The sequence below is a fragment of the Falco biarmicus genome, chromosome 4, assembly GCF_023638135.1.
Source record: "Falco biarmicus isolate bFalBia1 chromosome 4, bFalBia1.pri, whole genome shotgun sequence".
In the NCBI taxonomy this organism is placed as follows: domain Eukaryota; kingdom Metazoa; phylum Chordata; class Aves; order Falconiformes; family Falconidae; genus Falco; species Falco biarmicus.
In genome coordinates this window covers 18,466,646-18,492,609 of record NC_079291.1, presented here as the reverse complement: position 1 = coordinate 18,492,609, position 25,964 = coordinate 18,466,646, and the positions used below count along the sequence as shown (strand labels likewise).

The 25,964-nt window shown below is 44.3% G+C and overlaps 2 protein-coding genes and 1 long non-coding RNA gene across 4 annotated transcripts in view; 2 read left to right on the top strand and 1 right to left on the bottom strand.

Annotated features, from left to right (window-relative positions):
• ANLN (anillin, actin binding protein) overlaps positions 1-4,972 on the top strand; it is a 30,529-nt gene extending 25,557 nt beyond the window's left edge. For both annotated transcript variants that reach the window (XM_056335280.1, XM_056335281.1), the window contains 2 exons: positions 911-1,083; positions 1,487-4,972. In XM_056335280.1, the coding sequence (XP_056191255.1) occupies positions 911-1,083; positions 1,487-1,610 (297 nt within the window). In that variant the 3' untranslated portion in view covers positions 1,611-4,972. The remainder of the gene's footprint in view (positions 1-910; positions 1,084-1,486) is intronic.
• A 1,318-nt stretch (positions 4,973-6,290) lies between these two features.
• Positions 6,291-25,964, bottom strand: part of AOAH (acyloxyacyl hydrolase) — an 80,532-nt gene continuing 60,858 nt past the window's right edge. The window contains exons 17-22 of the mRNA XM_056335282.1: positions 20,974-21,146; positions 18,210-18,268; positions 18,072-18,131; positions 16,377-16,473; positions 12,541-12,617; positions 6,291-6,645 (exon numbers count right to left, since the gene is read on the bottom strand). Coding sequence (XP_056191257.1) covers positions 6,517-6,645; positions 12,541-12,617; positions 16,377-16,473; positions 18,072-18,131; positions 18,210-18,268; positions 20,974-21,146 — 595 coding nt within the window. The 3' untranslated portion in view covers positions 6,291-6,516. The remainder of the gene's footprint in view (positions 6,646-12,540; positions 12,618-16,376; positions 16,474-18,071; positions 18,132-18,209; positions 18,269-20,973; positions 21,147-25,964) is intronic.
• On the top strand, positions 6,657-16,413 carry LOC130147720 (uncharacterized). The gene is made up of 3 exons (XR_008821309.1): positions 6,657-10,471; positions 10,881-12,628; positions 13,748-16,413. It is a non-coding gene; the product is annotated as an uncharacterized LOC130147720 (long non-coding RNA).

Below are 25,964 nucleotides of genomic sequence, written 5' to 3'. Positions count from 1 at the left end.
TAGCTGTAGCTCAGAATTATCATTATTGGACATTGATTGCTTGAAATCACGACGTGTTTTTAAAATAAATTTCCCATGGCTGTACATATATTGCCAACATGCAACCCATTTCCTAATGTTTCCTAAAATGGAGCTATCCTTTTTCCTGTAACTGCATGTTGTTTTAACTATCTATGAATAGTATAGTGAACATGCCCAACAAATAGCAAACTCTCTTCCAAGCCAAGAGCAGCTTGTGATGTTTCTCTGATGAGGTATTCTGTAGGTGTGAAGAATTAGAGCCAAAGTCTGTAACTAACTTTAGGCATGCAGCTGAGCCTCTGTCTGTAGTCAGCAGAAAGAGATAACTGCCTTGAATGTTCTTTGAGGGGGTCTAGGTATTGACTATAGAGGGAGCTAAAGCAGCTGGACTCAGCCCATAGGTACCTTAGTTGAATGTTTGAAGACTAATCCATATGTTTATAGGTTTTGAAAAGAATGATGCAAGCATGCCTAAAGTGCTGGTTTTCTGTAGGCTTTGACTGGGTTTATTCTATCATTTTTATCAGTATCTGTCTGATACTGATAACGTATCTGGATTTTATTATGAAGTTCTCTCAAATTTGAGAATGAAAAAGCCTTTTTTAAGGAGTAAAGAGAAGGGGGGGGGATATATCTTTCTAAAGCCTAAGCCTTTGGTAGGGGATAGATTTGTTAGCTGTATTGCACATGGCTGAGCAGGGAATGTTCCATTGACTATATTAGCTTCCTTCAGCTATGGCTCTTAAACACAGAAAGTGGAATCCCTCTTTTTGTATGAAGTAATTGACTGGGGGGACTTGTCACCTCACATGGCAAAAATTGTCAAAACATTGTTAAGAATTACTCTTGATTGCAGTAATCTTGACTGATAGACTAACTTCACTTCCAGCATCCTTTGGGCCGGATAAACTTGGCTAACTGCACTAATCATCAGATTGAACCTGCCAACAGGGAGTTCTGTGCCCGTCCCAACACTTTTGAACTAGTAACTGTCCGACCTCAAAGGGAAGATGACAGAGAGACTCTTGTCAGCCAATGCAGAGACACGCTCTGTGTTACAAAGTGAGTGGGTAAAATTGTGAAACTTGTGGGAGGTTATGGGACGTGTGTGGGGAGGGGTGTTCTGCCTCAGGTGATAGTTTTAATAACATCGGAGCTTTACGAGTTTGACATGCCAATGCAAAGCTCATTTAAATGCTAAGACTTTGGGACCATACTTGAACTGTCTGGTTCACTTTTAGTCCTATTTTGTCTTGCTGTCCTATTTCAGTCTTCTGAGGGTAAAGAACTCAACCCTTCCAGAAGTGGAAATGCCAGGTATCTTGGTAGTGAGGTTGTGGCATGCTTGACTTTAATTATTCCCCTGCTGTTTGGGCTTCCATAGATGATCAATTTGACATTTTTCAGAACAACTAAGTAGAAGTGGAGAAGATGTACTTAAACCATTGGGTTCTTTGCCTTTTAGGAACTGGCTGTCTGCTGATACTAAAGAAGAGCGTAACCTTTGGATGCAAAAGCTCAACCAAGTCCTTGTTGACCTTCGCATGTGGCAGCCTGATGCCTGCTACAAACCTATTGGAAAGCTTTAAACTCCAGAAGGGAAATAGCAAAGAAAATACATATGCAAAACCCTGCATGTGAACTACACAAAAACAACTTAAATGAAAATGTGGGAAGTCCTCTGGGTCACTTATGCTTTAAATTTGAGACAGTATTTAACATTATATAGGACTATGTTATGCAGTGTTTTTATTTCACTTTAAGAATTTTAAAACTTTGTCACTTCCTAGCTTTTGAGTATGGTTTGAAGAGATTAGCTGTTTCTAAATATGTTAAATATTTATATAATTCTTTATTTGGAAGGGTTTGGTTTTTTTTTTAGCTAAGTACATTCTCTTCTTTAAACAACTAAATTATTGCAGGAAATCACGCTTCAGGGCAGGAAGGGGGGACAAACTAGAGCTAAAACCCAAGCTTACTAGGTAACTCCCTGAAAGAAACAATAGCTCAGAGTTTTCTAGGAAGGATGGCGCTGAAGCACAAAATTTAATATTGGAGGGTTTGGAGGGGTTTTTTTGTAATGATCAGGCATAGAAGTTACTAGTAAATTTTATTCTACCACATGCAGCATAGGTATTTCTTGCTTGCACAGTGTCCTTGTGGTCAGAACAAAAGACATGCACAATATATTCATACTCTTGCAACTTCTTATACAAACTAGTATGGATAAGTGCATGACATGTATACTATGTGATTTACAGGGATTACATATGCAGTATATTGCACTTTGATAGAAATGAAAGGTCTTGAATATTCTTCTTAGGATGGCTATATAAAAGAAATTAGGTTTAGGGTTGTATATGTCAGTATTTCCTGGTAGTCCTGGATTGTACAAGCTAGAATTCTCCATTTGAGAACCAGGAATAGGTTGTAAAAGTGCTTTTTTAAATTTTTTTTTTTTTAATAAGACACTATAAAGCTGCTATGTACCAACTAATACTCTGCTGGCCAAAAGTATGGGTCTTCCTCCCCCCCCGTAGACATGTCCATAAATGCAGATAACAGTACTTCTGATCCATTATTAATATGGCAAAACTTTGCAGTTAAAACTTGCAATTTTCACAGCTTTTCAGTGGGCTTAGTGAAATACTGTCTCATTACTTCACTGTTGCAAATGCAATAGTGGCATACTTAAAATTGCTATTGCTGTTAAATATTCACACTTGAAACACTAAATTCTGTTAGGTTGTACTGTTTTCATCCTGCCACTTCTGTACTTGCTTTTAAATCTAGTTTCCTTTGTCTGTCTTTAGAAATATTTTTAAACTTCTGTATTGAGATTTATTTTATTCATTTAAAATAAAGAATAAAACATTTCTGCGCTTTTTTTTTTTTTTTCCCCCCATAATGTCACCTATGCATTTGAAATACTAGTTTTAGGCTGAAGAAGAAAAGCTGAGCTCCAGGCTATGCTTAAGAAAAGATTCTATTCAGTATGTGTGTCCCAAAATACCCCTTGATTTAGGAATGTAATGTGATGCCTCAGGGGTAGCAGTACTAAATTTTATAGTGGGAGGCCAGATTGCCCATGTGTGGTTACCATGAACTTCATGGAATGTATGTGAATGTAGAAGCTGCTGGAGATGAGCAGTTAATCAAGTATGAAGAGGAGAGGTGGTTGTTTTCTCTTGTGATAGAGAAGAGTTGTGGCAGCAGAGCAGCAATACAACATGGACAGTGGAAGAGTAACCTTTGTGGATACACAGTAGGCTGCCTGCTTAACCTTCCAAGTGTATGTTAATAAAAATCATTAATTATGAAATGAGTCCACAGAAAGGTGTTAAGAATGGAACAGGATCTATACAAGGCAATGACATTTTTATTTAGGCCAACTGGACTGCTCTCCATTGTAGAAACTAATCTGTGTGTGTTCATTGTCCAAGATGGAAAAATTACCCTCGTCAAGGAAAGATGAAGTGTACAACAGGTGATGTAAGTTAGAAAAACTGACCTGAGTTGTGGGTTCTAGGCACAAGCTGTCAGTGATGATGTGCTACTGCAGCCAACAGCAGTGTGTGACACTAGCTTGGCACCAAGCCTGCATTTACAGCTTTACTGACTTGCATGGCTGTGTCCTCCTGCCCCTCCCAAATTCCCCTGCTCTTTTAAGGGTGAGCTGTGGAAAAATTTTCAAAAATGTTGGCAAACGTATTTTTTTTTTCCATGTTTGTAGCGGATACTTTTTGAAGAGGCTGGACTGTGTGAATTCAAATAGCTTCTGGTAGATATAGATGTTCTATACCTCAAAAATAGTTACTACTGTCTGATTTCAAACAAAGCTTTAAGTTTTGTAAAAACAGTTTATAGACGGAATAGCATCAAAACCCCTCTTTTCATGTACAGTGCGTTGGAACTAGCTGGTGACATAATCCCTCCCATATTCATGTGCTCTAACTCTCCCTGCAAAAAGACCTTGATAGACCAGTTATTGAAATCTGTACTGCCATAAAGCTTGAATTTCATGGAATTATACTTAGCTTTCCAAGATAACCTTTTTTTTTTTTCTTTTTTCCCCTGCTTATTTCTCTCTTTCCCATGCATTTATCACCTTCAACTGATCTAAGCACCAGGAGACAGTTAAACTAATGGAACAGACTAGGATTCATGGTTCATTACTACTGTAGAATAAGTAAGCTTTTTCAGAGGCATTTTTTTAAATATAGGACACTTATTTTTAGAGCGGTACTGGTAAGTGATTGATGGTTGGGGTTGCAGATCTTCAGCTGCTTTTTGCATTCTTGGAAATAATGGAGTGACATAGTGGTTGTAAAGGCTGATGGCTTAACAGACCTAAAATTCATCTTTATTTGCAAATAGTTACTGCATTAGTTACAAATCAAGTGTCTGCGTGCAGCCTAATTCTGAATGCAAAGCTCGCCTCTGAAGCACGAGGGTATGTGGTTTGGTTATGCTCCTTCAGCTGGTGGCAAGCCCATCTCACGGAGTCCCTCAGAGACCCCCTATCCAGCACGGAGCAATGATGCTGGGCAAAGCGCTTTTCTTTGGGATTCGGCTGTGGGGGTTTCAGGTCCTCTTTGGGAAGATGTTCTAATTTTACAAGAAAGCTTTTTTTGATTGTTCAGAAATTCAGGATGTTCACTAATAAGAAAGTCTATAAATGGAAAATGCTCTGGGCAACGAAGCTTATTTTAGCTGAGGAAATTTCAGTTTTACTGGCTTGTAAAACTCCTAATTGGTGTTATTAAATCCGAAACTCAAATGAAATATAATTTGCAACAAGATTGCCTGAAAATTTGGCTTCTAAACACATACTGTTCCCTTCCCCCTTTTAATTGCTATATTTCTGCATTTTGGTGTAGAGGAAATTATCTGATATTCTGTAATTATTGTCTGTGCTGTACTTGGTGTGTAGTAAAAACATGCGGATGCACTTGTTTCTGTCCTGGTGTTGTTTTTAATGAAAGATAGGAAGCCTGACTAGGCAATAAAAAAATAGTTAGAAGGTGTTCTGCCTGGCGTGGTGTGCATCAAATGTTGTGCTGTTTGGTGGAGAGAATTTGTGTAGGAAGCAGGGATATTTCCTTTTCCTTCTAATGCTAAATAGCCTTCCTCAGGCATGCCTCTGTGGAATTGAAACAGTTTCTTGGGAGACCGGATATTTTGGTAACGTCTAAACGCTTTGAACGTATTGGGGCCTTATTAGTAAGTATCATTCAATTAAGGAATGTATTCCCTTTTGGTTTCCTAAAGTAGATGACTTGAATATTTACTTAAATGTTAGCGGTTGTCCCAAAGGAATTCTATCTTAATAAAAGCAGTGGTACTGACTGTACTCTAAAAGAAGGAAAAGGATCTAGGATAGCAATAATACACGCTTCAATCAAAATAGCGTTAGCCAAGTCATCCTCTACCTGCTCAAAATGCTGAGAAGATGCAGAGCCGTGGCCAGTGGTCCCAGGTCCGTACGGAGCCAGGACATCTGCTGTAGTTTGGCCCGCAGCTTCGGGTGGCGTTAACACTTTCTATTCACCAGATTTTTTTTCCCACCTGTAATTAATGACATTTTATGTGGTCTGATCCCTTCCTCACCAGTAAGGTTGTGAGTAGGTAAAGCTGTCTCTTATTTTTTAAAGATTTATTTATTTAATTTGCTAAGAGCATTGCATAAGCTGCTAAAAAAAATAATACTAGTAATTCTCAACCTTCAAGACTGTGTACGAAGTAGAGCAGATAAGGGCTGCCCAGTATCTTCAGTGATTCCCCGGGTCGTGCCTGTAAAAGATACGGGACTGGGTATATCATATTTGTTCAGAAGCAAAAGAGCAAAGGTGTATTAAAGGTTGAAAAGGCAACCTGTTTTAAATACGTGAAGGGTGGTCATGTTACAATCTTGTTAATGGGGGGGAAGAGAACCTGTGCTCAGCCAGCCTGTGCTAATGCTCTCAGGCAAACCGAAATTCTAGTGCCTTGTTATTCCTGGCACGTATTAATTAGCAAATGGCAGCTAAATAATGTATTGACAGTCAAGGTGATCACATACGCACAATTTATAGCAAAGTAATGAGTTTGGGGGTCACCCCCACCCCGTTTTGGGGTCAAATTAACAGTTGAAACAGTACAAATGGAAAGCCCAGAAATAATGTTCTACAGTGGGAAAAAAAAAAAAAGGGGGGGGGGGGGTAGGAGTTTGCTATATGTGGGAAAAAATCATACAGATTCGCAAACCAGTACAGCAAACAGTCTAGCTGGCACGTATCATTTGATTTTTATTTTTGTAGCTCCACAGAAAAAGCATAGCCTACTTGTGCAGGTGAGATACAAACTGAAAAGAACGCTGTTGTGTTACGCCTGCTGCTACTGGCTCTGATAACTTGCCCTCTCCCTTTTTTTGTGTCTGTCTTTAATCATCTTGTTTCCTGGAATGCACTGGGAAGCATCACCGTTATCCGTGATAGGGGTCCAGCAGTTGGAAAGTCAGTGTCCACCTTGATCTTTGAATATAGCTTCAATCTGGTCATTGAATGGATTCTCCTTTCCGAGCACTTGAGGCCATTCGTGCAGCGCCTTCTGCCAGGTAATGCTTGTTCCGAGAGCAGCAGCAATCTGCAAACAGGACAAGTAATATCACTTTCTTGTGTCTCTGTGGTGTAGTTGTTTCATGCCTCCATTTAGGGGACACCACCGTAAAGAAGACTCACCTGTATAGCCACGTGATGGACCGTAACCTCTATCTAACCAAAGAACATACCCTGTTCCAGCTGCTCGAACAAGGGAAAATCCTTCTGAACAGTAAAAATAAGGTGAGGACCCTACACCTTCAGCTTATTTGGCTTATATGGTAACTTTACTTTCAACTCTAAAACTCACTCTGACATTTATTGTAATTATAAGGTTTAACTCTTACAATGCGGTTGTTTTGGAGTTTGGGAACAGACTGGAACCTTTGGGGAATGTTTATGTGCTGTTTTTTAATTCTGTGTTTTTGGAAAAAGCTGTAGTGATGGGCCGGGAGACAAAAACTTTCTTTTATTCAGAGCTTATGTGCAAAGAGACACATTATGGAGTGGAAGCTCTTGGGCTCTGGTCCCTGGATATCTTGTTAAGCTAATAGAGGAACTGAGGCAGGGGAGAAGGGTAAGGAAGATTGTGCAATAGGGTGTTTACTCCTGGTCACAGTTTCTGATGTGACCAAAGCTGGTTATTCTGGGACACCCTGTGGCTGCCAGAGAGCTGAGACCCGTCTCAGAGTGGTCCATTCTGGCATGGAAGTCCCCAGATCTACTTCACCAGTCCCTAAGCCTTGTGTTGACTTTGACTGTCCCTGGCATATTTTTCCAGTCTGAAGTAAAACAAGAGTCTTGTTTAATATTGTGTATGTTTAAGATAACAGACTGTTCTTCATTTAGAAAGATGAAATTCTTTATTACAAGTTGTTTTAAAAAGAGTAAAATGATCTTGTCAGAGGTATATTTGATATGTTTACACTTAAGCACCCATCAGTAGAAATTAATCTGACCAGTTTCTCCATGACACTTTTGATGTCATACCCTGACCTTTTAGGGTCTCCATTAAGAGTAGCTGTTTTGGTTTTCTAACAGCGGTGACTGTATTATTATAATTAATATATATTAAATATACAGTTAATATAATTAAAATAATAATACTCAAGAAAATTTAGCAGGGTTGGTTGGTTTGCTTAAAAAACCCTACCATCTTTACATGGTGCACCCTCTTGCAAAGGTAGCCCCGGAGGTATGCTCTGCAGTGTTCAGACTGCTCTTGACTGCACTTCAAGGCATATATGCTTAGACTGCCCTAAATTCTATAGTTCCTGCTCAGACACCGTTTCAAGTGATCCTGAGGATTTCGATAATTTACTGTGGGTAAGTCATGCAGCAGAGAAAGGTTAATGATTCTAGAAATCACTTCTCTTACAGATCTTTATTAAATTCCAAAGCCACTATGCTTTGAGACCTGCTGCAATTCATATGGGTTTTGCAATTAATGTTTAGTGAAGATGACAATGCCTAAGCAAGCTAATTTTTTAAAGGAAATATAAGCCATTCCTCATAGCACTCTGGGTGACTGGCTGGGAGGTAGCTGTGTTATTTCGGTAGCTTCTGGCTATCTGTTTTCCCCTTCTGCACCAAACTGGCGATGGGCATGCTTCTCAGCAAAGTGTAAATACCCAACTGATCTGATATGCGTCACTTCAGCTTTTTCTCTTTTTTTTTTTTTCTGGCTGGAATGTGCTTTGCTATGACTTAAGGAAAAAAAAGGGAGAAGCTAATCATGCTCAAGCTGTGCTTTCCTGCCAGTACATAATCATTAAGAATATTCCGAGCATCTCAGGTTCCAGTTTGTGATGCTCAGGGCTTTCGTGTTCTCCCTAGTAAGTTCATAAAAGCAAGAAATTAAGCCGTTTATGCAGCATCCTGTTGAAATGCATGGCCCTGTCATCCAAACAAAGCAATGAGCTGTTCTAGAGAGAAATTATGTCTTTGAAGCCATCTGGCATTCATGGGGATTTGCAGTGAGATTTTGTAGTAAGGAAGAGATGCTGAAGAAAATCCCTGGGCTCCCTCTATAGTCAATGGGAAAAGAAAGACTTCTTCCAAGGATAATCAAGCTGGACTTTGGGGTATGTTGTCTCAAAGTCAGCTCTAGAGGGAACCTAAGAGGACTGAGGGATGTACTTTGATTTTAGGTGGTAAAAGTAAACGGTGTGAATTTCTTTCACCTATGGCCTGAGCTGGGTGTTTTGGAAAAAAAACCCTCATAGAGCCACATGTTGGCTTTGAAACTTAAGAGTAATGCAGTTACCCTAAGAATTAGTGTTTTGTTTGCAGCCTTCTGTTTTGTAACTTAACAAAAACATGCAAGAAACCCCCCTTCCCCACCAAAAATATTTCACTAAGAGAATGTGGTTCTGGGCCTGGCTAAACAAATGAGCACTTGGTGTTTATCCCTTCTTTCAAGGGTTTTTAAATATAAAACACTGCCTGGAGTGGGGACTATAGGGACTAGTTGCTCCCGCCTGAGTGTCCTAACCTAGCTTTTTCCAACCATGGGAGACCAGAATAGCTGTAATGGGACAGGGGAGTGTTGCCTCTTTCCATGTTTTCTTTTCCTTCTTGCAATGATCAGTACACAAGCCTCAGAAACGTTCCATTCCCTCCCACATCCCTGCTGCACGGCTGGACCACTGGACCACCAGATAGACATGCTGATACCTGCTTCTGCCATGTTTATGCCAATAGATTTTTATTTTTTTTTTAAATTAAGGTGACAACAGATAAATGGCAGGTGAAATGCAGGGGCTGACATCAGACACGGGCTCATCCTGCCCACTGCTGTACCATAACAACGAGGGACTGTGGTACACTTCCAGCTCATCCTTGGCAGAGAGGGGCACTGCGGTTCTTGTATGCCAGACTCCAAAGTTTCTCCACATCTGAAGGTAAGAACTGAAATGTTTGTGCCTGCCTTGGAGTGCTGCTCAATTCAAAAAGTTGTGAGTATTTGTCAAGTGCTTTGAGATCTTCAGAGAAAAAATTCAGTAGAAATGCCGAGGCTAGATCTTCTCTCTTGTATTTATTTGTCAGCTGGAATGTGCGGTGTGGGGAATAGCTGCAGAGACTGAAGTAAGAGCCCTCATTCACTTGATGAGCTGCACAGCATCAGTCCTCTCCTGCTAGGCAGCTCTACATGGCATGATAGCTGTACCTGCCCAGAGGCATTCACCTTGGTAGAAAGTAAAACTTTAAATAAAACTAGTACGAGGAATAAGTGAATTGTTTATCATCTCTCTCAAGCGTACTGTTAAATATCACTCTTTGCTCACACTTCCTCTTCTTTTTATTGAGAGCCACTCTTTCAGAGCAGAGTGCTACGTCTCAGTCCAAATAGTGGTATGTTGATAACAGACTTCTCTATACTAGAAGGAAAAGAAAAATGGATTTAAAGAGTGGATGTTTGGATAAGGCTAATTAATAAATCCTAGAAGGGCAATAACTCACTTGAAGTGAGACATATCTACAGCTGGCACCTTGACTGTAAGGGAAAATGTACCTATAAAAGCATTAACGTCATCCTAAGAGCAGGAGGGGGAGATCATAACCACTGCAGGATGCCAGGTCCAGCGGGAGTGAAATATGGCAGCGCTTGGCTGGATCCTGCAGCTCGGGACTCCGGGGGCTGTGTGTGGGTTTGCAGCTGCCCTTCAATGCCCTTTTGTAATTTTCTTTCGGCTTAGGCAGGATTCCTTTTAAGATAAATATTTGCTGCCTTCACCTCTGCGCTACCTTCCAGCTGCTGGTGGGATACAGGCTGTGGGCAAGAGCCTGGATGAAAAGCTGTGACCTAGCGAGCCTGGCTCCCACGGTGGGCTGTTGCTGGGGGTTATAAGAAGCCTCAGGCCAGCCTCAGGGTAAGACATAAAAATAACGCAAAGATCTTTTCTTCTTCACTCCAGACTCTTCCTATTGCACAGTTTCCCCAGATGGCAGGGTTGGGAATGGGGTTCGTTTCATCGCTGTTCTCACTCTCATTTCATTTGCCAAGTTTTCTCTAATTGCTTCCTTGCAAAAGGGCTGCAGCAAAAAATCCAGACACACTTTCTCCACGTCCCCAGGCTGTGAGTTCATACTTTCACGCATCCATCTCCTGGTACTGTGTGTTAGCCAGGCAGGAATTTATGCCCCGGAGTCCCTCTTCGAACAGGAGGCTCTTTCGACATGGCAAGGCTAAGCAAGCCACTGTATTGCTCCAGCTGACCAGCATGGGTGTAAAAGATAGAAACTAAAGCATGTGTTTTGCCTTTGGACTTCCCCCTGCAGGTGTGCCGTGGCTCAACGGACAGCACAGTCAATGGGGAAGCTGCTGAAATGTTGGAATCCATCAGTACTTGCAGTGCATGCCATCAGAGAGTTTCTCCATGGACAGTTCTTTCTCAACACGCAAGACAGCAGCGCATCAGGTTATTTGGTGATGGGGGTGTGGGATTGAATATATGCAGGGTGTTAGCTCGCAATATAAAGCCAGTCCATACATTCACCCTGTGCATTTGAGCAGGGGGAGCTGCCAAGTGGCTGGGCAGCGTGGTGGGGTTCGCTTGCATGGCTTGGTCATACCGGGGTGGACGAGAGCTCATAGCCAGGAGTGTGAGGAAGGCAGTGGTGCCCTAGACAGCAGCTTTCTCCAAACTGCTCTTGCCGTGGCACAGAGCTAGTACCATGCACCACAAAAACGTCACTGAGGAACATCACTCCTCCTCCCAGCCACTGCCCAGACCTGTGCCCCTGGGCAGGACAGGGATGTTGGAAGTGCAGCCAGCTGCTTGGAGCGCATTTCCTTCATAGCAGCAGGCAGCAAGAAACTTCTGGACCCATTGCTAAGTATATGGGATGGCGAGCAGCCGCTGCTGCTGCCAGAGCCCTCTGGCAGAGGAGGGGGGAAATCAGCTCTGCTGGTGCTGTCCATCTCGTCCACCTCTTGCAATTTGTCCCCTCGAAATTTAGCCCAGCTTAATTCTTGCTCTGAAGCGTCAAGATTGAAAAGCATGGGAAGCAGGAGTGGTCTTATTTTGGGGGGACCTGTCCACTGCTCTGTGTTGACTTGGCGGCTGGGGATGACCGTACTGTGGCCGGCAGAGCCCTGGCCAGGCTGTGCCTGCTGGTGCAAGCCATGGCTGCTACAGGCTGCGCATGGGATTTCAGCTCACACGCAGCTTTTCTCAGGGTGGTATGGGGAAGACTGGCTGCTGCTCTGCTTTGCATATGTGTTTGAAATCTGCAGCTAGTGTATAGAAAACCAGTTGGCTTTGTTTGTAGCTGATTGCAAACATGTTCTCTCCATGCGTTTTACAGAGTTAGAAAAAAACTGCTTTGAAATTAATGTGGTGGGAACCAGGCAACCTCACACTAGGTTACCGAACCCAAGCAAGGACTTAGAGAACAGCTGCTTCTCCTTCCCTTTCATTTATTTCTGAGTGTAAACCTTCCCCTGCTACCTGTCCTTGGAGGCCAGGCAAGTGGGAGAAAACTTCATAACATGTAGCTGCAAAGCATGAAGCAATTTAAGTGTATGGCTTCAAAAGGAAAGCTTTGTTCTGGGTTGTGACGGGGAAACCCGTGGCCTCGGAGGGGACCTCTCAGGTCCTCGCAGTGCTGTATCACTGCCCTGACCCTGCAAAACTTCTGCAGGTGTTTGACCAGGTGGGTAGCCAGCCTATGTGGCAAGGGTCTGTTTTTGTGGCTGAAGACTTGTTTGGCCACTGTACTGGGCAGTGAGTGAAAGAAAGCAGCAGAAGATCTTGCAGGAGTTAAAAAGCAGCCAGCTGACACGGAGATGTCTGCTCTGGGGCTAAAGCCATCCTCTCTTTCAGAAGAGAAATCCCCCAAACCTGCATCCCTGCGGTGTGCTGACCGGGTGTCTGGAGCAGCAATGGGCGCTGGCATCCCGCCTGCTCCAACCCATCTCCGGGGGCTGGATTTTTACCTGGCTGGGGTGGAAGCCATCGACTGGTTCAATCAGCTGCCAGGGCTCACCTCCCATCTTGTGCCACTCCTCTGCCGCTGCAAATAATGTAAATAGAGGGGTTATCACCAGTGAGCACGTAGGTACCCGCCCGGAGAGGTACCCCTCTCTACCTCAAAGCACTGCTGGTATTTTTAAGCAGACCACAGCTCTGCATGAAGATTATGATAATTCATATAAAGTTGTCAGAGCCAATATTGTGTACAATCCCCTCTCCTCAGGGCAGTATTTAAGCCTTTATTGTTAATTTTTTTCTCTGCAATATTTATGCAAGGAAGCGCTTTGAACATAAATAATCGTAAAGCAATTCACTTTCCCTCCCAACTAAGATGGATGCTGTAGCGAGGAAAGCTGTAAATTATTTAATACTGATTTAATACTTTTGCATTTCCCATTTTAGTTGCATCTTCAGCAGTGAAAAAAAAAAAAAGGTAAAGAAAACAGTGCCTTTTAGAGAAAGAGATGGTAACATAATATTCACATGGGCTGATGTCTGCAGGAATAGACTGTCATTTTCAGTTACTTCTCTTCTGAGCGGTCTTTTTCAACTCCAACAAAATAACCTTTTGAATTACACAGGCATGACATTCAATGCAAATGATGCTGTGCTGTAAGCCCCAGAGCCATTAGAGAAGTAAAAAGCTCTCTCTCTTCAAAAGGGCGGTGGAGTGATCAAACATGGGACTCGTGGATGTGGCATTAACAGACTGTAAATTCAATAATTTCTTTTATAATGACAGACTAAGAATTCTTAATAGCATTATGCAAGCATCCTGTCAGGAGGGAAATGTTCCCCGTTCAAGCACCACAGTTCTGACCTAGACTCACTGTTGTTGGCTGGACCCTGGCTATCGTGTCAAAAAGTGATGTCTGGGTCCCCGTGCTAACTTAGTACTCACAGAAGGGCGATATTCCTGCTTTGACTATAGAAACATACCCGAGATGCTTGAGTCAACACCCCAAGTCACCTGTTTCAAGACACAGGGCTTGAAGCTCTGTTTCAAAGTTGCAGTGCGTTGGGCACAACACATACTCACCTTAGCTTACACCACGGAGTGCAAATATAGATGCACAGAGTGAGCTTGCCTAACTCTTCATGTATGATGTTATATGCTGAGTATAAGGCTGATTATTGTGTTTTAATTTGTGGTTGTGTTTTCATTTGTAGATGGACTACTATTCCGGTGCCAGAAACAACAAAGGAGCAAGATAGGTAAGGTTTATATCAAGACAGATGAATTTAGACCATTATACTTGACCTTCAAGAATCCTAGAGCAGTTGAACAAATACCCACCAACTGAGTATGTCCAGACTTTGTCTTAAAAATGCCTGTTGCCTTGGCTAGACTAGACTAGAGCTTGCTCCCATCCACACCAAGAAAAAGCCAAAACAAACAACCCCTATCCTATTTATTGCACTGCTTTGTAAAGGAATCGCAAAGTTCTTCAGCCAAAGGCAACGCTGGAGCTTGAATACCCCTCTAAACCTAGAATAAATGCTAGTGTACTCAAATTTTACCCTAAGAAAGCTGGGAGCTGCTGTGTGTATATATGCCCAGGCCAGCCTGAAATCAATGTACTCATCAGAGTGCGCAACCACTGCTAAATATTTGATGTCTGGAGAGTTTAGAGGAGGATTTATGCTTGCTTCAGAAACACCAGAAAAGTAGGTCAGCAGCCTTAGCTGGCTTTTGAGCACACTGATGAACTGACAGCTTTCTTGATGGCAAGCTCAAATTGTTGGCTCCAGGGCTGCAGGAAACTTTGCAAAGTGTCTTTCAGAGCTGGTGTTTGTATGTGCATGTGTGATTTTGTTTACCTCATTTATTTAACACGATGTAATCAAGAACAGCAAATTATATTAAGCTGTTTCTTTTCGTGAAAGCAAATAAATTACCTAAAGTTAGTCATTTAACTTATTAAAGTAATTTGCCTACCCAGCAGGTAGTTTGTTCCAAATCCTAATGACTTGTGAAATATTAAGAAGCTGAGGCAAAAGCCACAAAGAGATGTGGACATCCTGAAACTCTGTGCTATGATATTTGACAGTGGAGCCCACCTCTCTGAGATACTTTTGGACAGAAAGGCTCCCTCTCCCGTCCTCCCTTCTTTACCTCCTCCTCAGTATGGTCTGTGTGAGGCCCAGAACCAGCTGCCTGAATCGGATCACGTAGGATAAAATAAGTTCATGAATTTTGATAGGATTTGGCTGCGACATGAGATTTTTGCAATAATCTTAGGTGCCTCAGCAGCTTTGTGCTTCCAAGGACAGCCAGGCACTGAAGAGGAGAGATGTTAGAGATGTACACTTTAAAGTACTGCCAGGGTGCTTCTGCCCCTTCGTGGCTTTGCTGTTAGCTATCTGCGTGCTGGGATTTAAATACAGTCCCCAGGCAAAATTTTATCAAGGAGGAGCAACACAGAACTACCTCTTTATGTGACTATAAAAGTAAGGAAATACAGATCAGGGTTTTTTCCCCAGTTGTTATACACTATTTTTGGAACATAAAAATTCCTGCTATCTGGGAGGGCCCACAAGTGGCTGAGGGATGGGGATGGTCCACCCCGGGGAAGAGCCTGCAGGGAGCGGATGAGGACGGGGCCAATCTCTTCACAGCAGCACCCAGAGGGAGGGGGAGAGACAGTGGGCATAAGCTGAAACATGGCAGGTTCAGCCTGGATACAGGGTAAAAGCTGTTTTCCTACTTTTCCATCACCTTCTAACTACTTGACTATGTTGCCCACCTCAGTCATGATCACAGCATGCTGATCCTTTTTTGGAAAAGAAAGAGCGAGTGTGTTTCTCCTTGCGATGGAGCTGGGCTGGTGATGGGTGGTGCCTCAAGCTGGACTCGGGCACATCTTGTGAGGGAAGGGGAGCTGAGAGGGATCCAGGAACCTGTCCCGAGACTCCCAAGGACACTGTCCACTCATGCTCATGAGGAAATATTTCCAGTTCTTTTTTTTTGTGTGTGTGAGTGTGTGAGTGTGTGAGAGAGAGAGAGAGTTGCAGAAGGAAGTGACTTAGGTAAAGTGCTTACCTAATGTCACTTAAGGTCAGAGAAGGATGAGTTTTGTAGCCACTTCAAGTCAAAAGTTACAGCCACATGAAGGTGCTTCCTGGGAAAAGCACTTCTACTTTCAAAACCAGTGAGTTAAGAGAAGACGGCTTATTCAGGCAGGAAAAGTGGCTGAGAAAAGTTCACCTTCCTGAGGCACTGCTCATCCCGGAGGAGGCAGTATGAGGCCTGGGCAGTGATGTAGTGAACTACAGCTCATGAAAACTACCTTCCCCATTGCAGATATGCCATCTCTAGCCTAGACGATCTGCTTATAAAAGCAATGATCAAAAATAAACTCAAATCTTATGGACCGAGATAGGTTTGAGATTTCTTTGTTTCTTCATCAATCTGAGAAACTGCAGTGGACCAGCAGGAAGCATTTTTAGCTGCCATCCCTATCACCTCGCCACCAACACCCACTGCCACCCAAGTGCAAATAGTCGGGTCGCTGTGCACCAGGGTGGTGGGTGCCGGTGGCTGGGAGCAGCGAGGCAGCTGTGGTCCCAAGGCTGGTGGTGGGGTCTTGTCTCGGCAGAGGTCTGCGGTTACCCCAACCAGGGAAGCTGGAGATGGTGTTAAGGGTCCCCCTTTGGCCCCAGCCCTGACAGCAGGGTCACCTCGGCTGGCTGGCTATGCCACCCTTCTCCCAGTACAGAGCTAAAACATAAAGAGAGTGTTAGCTGCCCAGCACGTGACTAAATGCTGCATGAAACAGACAAGGAAAAAACAGCTTACTTTGTCTCAGTGGGAAATCCATGTAGAAAATATCAAAGTTGGCAAATTTCTCAGATCTCGCTATTTCTTTCAGGACGTTGGAAAGTTGTAAAGCTCTCTGCAAAAATCAAGCAATTGAATGATGAGTCATTGAGGCTCACGCTGTTTTGCGTGGATTCAGCTTTTGTCACCAATGCGCTGTCAGGAATTTGAAAGCTAATGTTGCCCTTTTAGCTGGGGAAAAGGAGGTGAGATGGGATTCTGCATCATAACATAGTCTCGCATGAGTGCCAGCAGCCTTGGGGCTACCCAGCTCACCATGTAATATGTCACTGCAGGTTGCACGGAGGCCTCAGCTGACATAATATGTTTAATACAGCACATGGTTATTTTATTGTGGATGACTTTGAGTAGTGTCTTTATGCCTATATAAATGTTCTGAATTTCTTGGGTTTGGAGGCCTCTTGATGAGTGGCAGCCCAGTCATTTTCATGCTGCTTAAAGAAAACTGAAACTTTCCTACAGGAAAAATGTTCTCCTTTCCCATTATCCTTCCCATTACTGTGTTACGGATGCTAACGTTTATCTATTCAGATCAAATTCTGCCCCTACTTTCAGCAGACTCAATTACCTCCATTGAGTGTCTACTAACTGATATATCCTGTGTGATTTCTACAGCTGTAACAGAGATCGGAATCTCCTAAATATTTAAATCATGCAGTTTGGATAATAACATAGACAATTAGTTTCAGACAGGGGCTCACAAAGAAGATTAATTCATACCCCGCAGACATACGCATTGTTCATGGACAGAAGTTACGGGTACTGTATGTTCTGTATTGTTGGTACGAATATATAAGATGCAATCCTGCAAAGATTTAGGAAAGCGCTTAAGTGCCTTCTCTGAAGTCAAGGGGGACAGGACATAAAAAGAAACACGTATGTAAGCCTTGGTAAAATTAAGGCCATATTTTTTGTTTAGTGAATGCAAACATTAATATGACTATAAACAGAGATGACATCTTTGACAATATTTGGTTACTGTCTCTTTTATGTGCCTGCGGTGGGTGGTGGTGGGATTAAAAATCAGCTTGTACCATAAGGGAATAAGTGGCTGATATTATGTGACATTCATTTCTGCAGCCAGATTTTTAGGGTGAGTTTTAAGACATCTCTGTTCTGTCTTTTCCCATTCCTGCACTCAGCCTGGATGCTCCTTGGTCACACCATCTGGCGATTAAGTCCACAGAAATGTGTCTGAGGAAGATTAGCACAAATCCCAAATGAAGACAGGGTAAGGCTCTTGCTCTCAAGGTCTGTTCCAACTGCCAGCGAAATCTATGCAGTTGGCTTTTCATACTCACAGCTACTTGATTTGCAAGCTTTCTCTTTCTTTTCAGGTACATTTTCTCCTTAAAGAACATGAACCTGAATGGTTTTGTCTCAGGGAGATCACATCCCCTGAGAATAAATTTGGGCAGCTGAGAGGCTGGAAAAGGAATACATTTATGAATTCCATGCTGCTTCCCAGAGCCTGACAGCATTGGGAAGGACGGCTACGTGGGTGCGGATGTTTCTGCATCTTACCTCCACGTTTGGAAAAGTGTGCTGACACTTTGTCTTTGAGATATTAGGCTTATATCCTCAGACACAGGGACAAACTGGAAGAGTGTCTGTGCAAGAGGGTGGTCCCGCTGCAGCCTCATCGAGACTTACCTCGGAGGTCAAATTCCTGAGGGTCTCATTGGGGGTCAGCCAGCCGCTGCAGGGGCTCACCTGGGCAGGCACGAGGAGCAGGGTTAGCAGCACGCCAAGAGGAAAGGGGAGCTGGTAAGCTACAGCCAGCCACCTTACCTGGAGACAGTCGAGGAAAGAATAAAGTTGACTGTACGTGACATCCCTGTTCAATTGCCCTGCAAAGCACAGAGAGGGAAACGTCACATGTCTGATGGCCAAATGTAATTTTGTTTTGCAGGTCTGTGTTCCCATGCATTAGACCCCCCTCCCCAGGAGCCCCAACTGCCCCCTGGTAATCCTTCCACCACCAGAGCCAGGGTGCAACAGAGGTGGCACCGATGCACCCTTCCTGCTAAGGCGCCCGTGTCCCTACAGCACGCAGGGCTACTTTCGCTTCTCCTGCATCTCCCTCTGGCCTTTTACGGGTGATTCGTCTCACACATGGGTTTAGTTATCACAGCCTGCCCCAACCTCTGAAGTGCGTGACTGATATTTTATCCATTAACGTGTCCCTCGCTCTCCAAAGGCAGAGGTTGCAACGCTGGAGGGAAGATTGAAGATGCCTGTATATACTCTGAGTTTCACATTTACCTCGGAGAGGTTAGCCTTAAAAGGGAGGAACAATTTTGCTGTCATGGAGGAGAGTGGTTATGCTTGTGTGGGTGAGCAAATTCAAACATGAAGTCAAAAACCCAGCTGACATTCCCTAAAATTCAATGCACTATGCAATAGCCTGGCTTGCCAAGGAAACCACTCATTTCATTATGTTTTTACTTCCTTAGTAGCGACAACCAAGATGGAAATTAGATGGCCGCTCAGTTCTCTGAGTTTGTAGTGTACTGATGATTCCATCAGGCCTCGCTGTTTTTGCAGCGCTGATTTTATTGTTGTTTTGGGAACTCTCCCAAGTGAAATGGGCTCCTCAGGATGCCTCGCAGCAGCTCCCTGATCTAGATGTGAATCCTGTGTGTCTCACAGCCACCCATCACCCAGCAGCAGTATCAGCTGCCTGGGCAGCGACAAATGGGGAACTCAAAGATCTAGTGTCCCTCCTGGATAGTGGGATATCCCAGACCCATGTAGCCTGAAAGCATCAGGCCCTGGGATGGGCTGTCGAGGGGACCAGGGACTCGGCAGAAAGCCAGACCAACGTCTGGTCACGCCTGACTGGCAGCCAAGTGGGGAAGCCTGCTTGCAACCTATCGGAGGATCTGCCAGAAGTGATCTCTTGCTGCAAAATGTGTTGTTTAGGATTAATTGGGTCCCTCCAAGGCAAATCAGCCCCTCTGGAAAATTTCCAACTTGTCATATAGCTGATCACTCCCGATTTGGCTTGTGCCAAAAAACTCTACGTGTTCTCTCTGATAATTAGATATCCAGTAGAGGAACCATCCCTGTGATAAGCGTGCACTCAAGGAAAGAAATGTGTTTGTGTGGCTAAAAAATAATTATGACAAGCTCCCCCTGCCCTGAAAGGGACAAGATTTTTCTTTACTTTTTCTGCTTTCATTGGTAGCAGTATAGTGCTTATTAGAGAAAAATGTAACCGGGTATCAGGAATAGAAATTAAGACCTCAGGCTTCCTGAGAAGAGTTGAGTACTTTTTGAGGGGCAAAATAACCCAGAGTAGATTGCGCAGAAGCTGTGGGGATACTGGCAATGATTGGGGAACCCTGGGGAAACCACAGCACAGAGTTTGCTGAAAGCTTTAGTACCCAGTGGTTGCCAAAATCATCTGAAGCTGTGATCGACCATTCTAACTATGTGTTTTAACTTCTCTCTCTCTTTGCTGATGGGCACAAAGATGACAACAACTTCCCACTTGCTCAGATGCAAAAGAGATTCCCTTATCTAATACAAATAAGAACATGCTTTAGGTCTAAAATTTGGCAGCAGAATGTCCACAATTGTTCCTTGTATATATACTTGACTGACTTCAGCTGTTTGCATAAAACCTTTCTTTGCTATCTGCATAAAGTATTTCACGTTCTTTATCCACTGCCGGGTGGTATGAACTTGTAGATAAGGGGTTCTGCAACTAACGTCCCAGCTTCTTCACCCCACAACATCCCACATCCCCAGCGAAATCAGAGGCATAGCTGTCAGACTCACCAAGGATGGACGTCACACACCATTGCATGTGAATGCAGCTCCCTGTGATGACATTCCTCCCCACTGCTTGGCACAGGATGAAGCCAAGGAGCAAGTGGTCCATCAGTGGTCACACATACAGTTTCATGCATGCTCTGAGATTACAGGCTCCCAAAGGCAGCCTCCAAATCTCTGAGAACACTGCCTGAAAGTACTTACGGCAACTGGAGTCTGAGGGAATGCCCCAAAACATGCCTGCACGTGGTGTGAAGTTTCAGTCATCACACCTGTAGGTGGCATAGGAGGTGGCAGGCACCCAGTGCTGGCAGAAAATTTATTTCTCTAATATCTAACCAGTCTTTCACAATCCCCTGACTTAAACCTTCTGTCCTGATCCACATCCAGTTTTACCAAGACATCCACCAGTCAGTGAGTGGAGGTGTTCACCAAATGTCCAGCTCCACCTGTAACAGCAACCAGGATGAAGTGCAAGCCGGCCAGCCACAATGTTTGGCCAAGGCTGAGGCAGAACAGCTTGTTTCCACATCTACAACATGTGCTGAGCCTGATTTGGAGCTGAGTGGGTCTGGCTAGAGGGGCAACCAGGCAGGATGGTAAACTGGCTCTCCTACTTCTACTGCACAGCCAATATCTGTCTCATATTTCTCAGATTTACTCCACTTTATCAGGTTTTCTTGAAATTGTCAATGGAGTAATACATTATTTAGGGAGAGAAGACAACACAAGCAGGCAGGTAACCAGGAGGAGCCCCACAATACCTCATATTTACCTAGAGGATGGTATCGGTCATGCAGGTTATCCCAGAGAAAGCGGCCATCTACCAAGCCTGTCAAAATCACATGGCTGCCGTTTGGAAGACGGGAGTCCAGGTATCGCAGAGCTTGCATCACGTTGGAGAGCATTTCTTTGGGTGTAGTCATGTGAGCCAGCGTGTCACGGTTCCTGCAGAAAAAGAGGGTGCCAAGAGGACATTGTGTTCAGGTAATAATGTGCCCCCAAAAAGGCACCTGAACCAGCTGCATTTTCTTCTTTGCTGCTCTTTCACATTAAGTTAGCTAAGTAAAACCTTATAAAAATGTTGCCATTTCTTTTAGTCTTTCAGTGTTATTGCTAAAATCAGAAACGATACAGAAACCTCCCTCAGTGCAACCCTTGTCCCTGCTATAAACAGACAGCTGCATCCCTTTTTTAGAGTGGCCTCCTGTTGTGGGTTAGCCCTGGTGGGCAGCTAAGCATCACACAGACATTTGTGTGCTTCTCCCTCACCCCTGGTGAGTGAGAAAGGGCAAGAGAAAAGGAAGAGCAAAAGCAAGAAAACTTGGAGGTCAAGATAAAAAAAAAGTTATTGTTCAATAAGCAAGGGAGAAGTAGAAGAAGAGAGAAAGCAAGCAAAAGAAGTAACACAAAGGCAACAACTCATCACCTCCCATAACGAGACCAATGCCCAGCCAGTTCCTGAGCAAAAGATGGCCAATGCCCCTGAAATCCCTTCCTCTCCCTTTTTGTTCCTGAGCATGACATTGCTTGGCATGGACTACCTCTTCGGTCAGTTTGGGTCATCTGCCTGGCTGTGTCCCCTCCCAAGCTCTTGCATTTTTCTGTAAAAGCCACAGGGGTGGGGGGTGGGGATGTGGAATGCTGAAGCTGAAATAGAATTTAACTTACATAAGAAAAACAAGCAAGCAAAACCACCCCAGGCTGCCTAGAGAACACTGCTTTAGTTATGTTATTAAAACAACCACTTATTACAGAAAAACCATCCACCAGCTCTCTGCCTGAGAGCCATCGCCACGCTCTCATGGTGCACAGGTCCATAACAGGGGCTATAAGCAAGCAGGTGAACACAGCCCCAAGAAGGCTGTCCCATCCCAGTAAGAGAGGATCCACAGGTCTCTGGCATGGAGGAGACCCCAGCTCCACAAGGCCCTGCTCCGGCAACATCTAGAAGGCAAAGGGGAGCCAGCTCTGGGTAAAAGCCTCTTGTTGTCCAGAGATGCCCCATTGCCCTCTCTCAGAGTGACGAGTCAGTGGGATGGAAATAAGGATGCTTCCACAAACCCCAGGCAGCTCCAGGGTTCCCTGGCCCTCCCTGGGACACAAGGAGCAGAGCGTTTAAGTCCTGAAGTTGCTTTTTTTGAATTGGGAAAGACAATAAAGACATGCATTTTGCAGCATAAGCTCTAAAAAGAGCCCCCAGAAATAGCAGCAAGGACACCATAGCCAGGATTTGGAGCACATCAATGTGTGGACCATGCACCTTGGGAAGCAGGCTCTTGTGACAGTTTCGGGCCTGCCTTGGTGGTGCAGCTCAGCTGGACCAAGGTGGTCAAAGAGAAAGCCTCAACACCCACCGAGGAGTTGATCTCCTTGCTCAAGAAAAAAGACAGGGGATGTCCTTCCAAGTAGCGCATGAGGTTGTACTAATGTCCATCCTTATGGCTTTAGTGGCTCCCATCTCTCTCATGGGCCGGTAGGAAAGTGGTAGGAAGCCAGGAGGATCCATCCAGGTCCTTTCCATTGGAAAGGCCTTTAAATCTCTTTCACGGCGTCCCAGGGGTAAGAGAAGGGCAAACTCGATGCTTGCAGCGCCAGGTGAGCTTCTGGGGAATCAGGTAGGCTTTCTTGTCAACGAATGCTGTGGAAGCAGGAGCTTTCAAAAGCATTGCTCTTCTGTCTTGAAGCATTAGAAATGTTTGTGGTGGGTGCTGAGTCCCATGTGGGAGAACCACTTTCCCTGGCAAGGATTTGGGATTCTTCAGTGGGCTGTGTTTTGCACACAAAATAATAATTAGATGAGTTCCCTAGGCCCAGAAATATGTCTTAATGCAGTACGTGCTGCTGAAGCGTTTGAGACTCTCTGGTTAAGTAGAACTGAAAAACAGCATTAAGATTCAGGTTATCCTTGCGACAGCCATCCAAACAAGGCAGTTTTGTGATAAGACTGGTTTTCCCCTTAAATTACATCATTTTGCCTACAGGTGCTGCAGCACTTGATTTCAAAATACTGCTCTGATGTAAGTCCTCTGCCTCAAGTAAACATGTCAGTGTGAGCCAAAATTAATACGACATTAATAACTCTGCTTTCTCTTGTCATTCTCCGCTGAAGTCATGCAGATATTTCAGGGCATTTCTTCACATTTCTTTTCTGTGCAAGGCTAGGAAATTAACACTCCCTGTCCCCCTAGAATACACAAATACACAGTAATATCCTTGGATGCGCACACAGCTCCCGGGATGCCCTAACACCACGGGTACCCTAGCTGTTCACACACATAACACAGACGGACCAGACAGCCTCGTGCAATGTGTGCAAAGCTTCTCCAGAGAGAAAAGCTTCTTTTGGCCACACAGACCTCCTTCAGTCCCTTGTGACAGGGTCTGACATAGTCCAAACACAGTTCTCCGCCCTCCTTCTGCACAGAGTTCATGGGCCTGGCCTGCCACACCCTGCGGGGCAGCGACTGCCCCCTCCCCATGACCCCAGCCCAAATAAATATCCCCCCAGCCAATGTTTCAGCCATACATCTATCTGCTTTCCAGCCACATGCTGTTACATGCCCAGGGTTTTGGCTACTGGCATAGGTGGCCAGCTGGCAAGCAAGCATACCACATGCACACACTGACACATGCCACATGCATGTCCACGCAGGGTTGGAGCTGCAGTGCAGGAGTTCAGCTCCAGCACGCTGCAGAGGGCTGGTATGCCCAGGACAAAGGAGCTAGAGGTATTTCAGGCTCACATGCTACTTTTAGGGCCAGAGGGGTGCAGCAGTATTTTGGTATTGGTAGCCTTGGATGCCAGTGCTGTTTCATACAGGTTCCCTCCCGGCAGCTGCCTGCTCACCCCACTTTGCTGCTGTCACCTCTCTGTTGCTGATGTCATAACTGCAAAGCTGGGAAAGAGAGGCTGGAGAAATAGTGCCTTAGCCCAGGCTCAACTAATACATGCAATAATTGTACAGTATTTGAAACGGCTGGTGCTCATTATTTTCTTGTCTGATTTTTTTTGTTCTAGGTCTGTGTGTCCCACATTGTGTCCCAAATTTACACCTCAGTGGGCTGAGAGATACCATTGCCATCTGTCCTTATTTTTCTAACCCCTCTGTTTGGACACCACAGTGTGGAGACTACTGGGAACATGTAACACAGGCTGCCAATTTCATTATCTTTCTCCTCTACAAATATCCATATTACTCATTGCCCCACTCTTCACATGGGATGAAATACTGGCATTTTAACAATGCTTTGGCTAAGAGCTGCGTCTCCAGTGTGCTCAGCACACCACTCTTTTGAAGGTAAAATACAGGATAAGGCCAGAAAGGCTCTATTACTACAGTTTAAAGCTGTCCTTGAAGAGGTTTTTATTTGTCAAACTCTAGATTTGAGGTCAAGCCCATAGGATGCTCTGCATCCTCTGTAACCTCTGTGGTTACATCAGAGCCAGGGCAGCTACATACAATGACTGGACACTGAAAAAAATCTCTCTCTGCTGTACTTCCCACTCAGTGGAAACAGCATGTTGCTACAGAAGCTGAAGCATCTTCCCTTGCTGCAGTCACAGGGGTTGCTACAGCCTGATAGCCTCTTGTGATGCTGCAAATGTTTTGGAAGAAAACAGACACTAGACAGAATTTGGGCAGACAAAAGTGTCTCTGCCAGGTAATGGATGCTGGGATAAAAAGACAGCAGAGTTCCAAGTAATAAATACTGTTTTGAAATATACAAATGGGCGAGGCAAGACCAAAATGGTTTAAATTTGTGAAAAAATTCTTTTTGCTTCAGGCAAGACTAGAAAACAGAGTTAGAGACAGGGGAAGTGAAAAGAATAACCTGCAGAATGAGGAATAAAACAAAGGAAAAAGAGGTGCTTTTAGCAAAGTCAGTGAAACAGCAGAATTCAAATATATGTGCAACAGATCCTGAGCCAAGCCTGGGAGAAGACACCTCAAAAGTCCCTGTGGCAGGGGCCACAGAGTTCAGCAAAGGTGCTATTTGGGGAGGGGCTCATCATTCTGGGGGTGGTCGTAATGATACCTCCATAAGCTTCTCAATAATCAGATGCCCAGGACAGTCTGGTCAGCAAGTAGCAGGAGCTCTGTGACTGCTTTTCCCACTCAGTCAAAGGGTGGTGGCATTACTTTTGGGGATTTGTGCATCCTTCCCAAGGAAAGAGGATGGTGCTGAGGGCAGATTTGGCAGTTCTGGGCAGGGGTGAGATGCCAAGGATGAAGGTTTCATGGGAGGTTATTTCTTCATGCGGCCCGCACATGACCAGGGAGCTGGTGGTGCCAGGGAAAGGCCTGAAAGGTGGCCCCTGAGGTCCCACTTCTGCTGTGTGAGCCCACTTCTGAGGGCTCTCAAGCACCACAGTGGCAGGGAAAGCCCTGCCTGGCCTTTGGCCGTGGCTTCTGGAGTGCAACACCTGGTGTGTGAAGTTGCAACCCAAGCACTTGCTGCTAAGCAAAGTTTTAGGATACCAAACCCAGGATATTTTAATGGCAAAGCCTGACAGCCTGTGTAATAGCTCCAATTTCATTATACAACCTGCGGGTGGGACTTTTCAAAAGCTTTAGAAGGAGACTTAGCTGAGACTGTGTCATTGATTAAAAAGAGTGTTTTGAAAGTCTCTGCCTAAGTCAGATTTATTTCTTCCACTTAAAAGAAAACCTGAAGATTCATCATGGTGAAAATAATGTTACACTAACAGCACTCGGACCACCTGCAAAATCAAGACCGTGGTACAGATGTGCTGTGCATTGG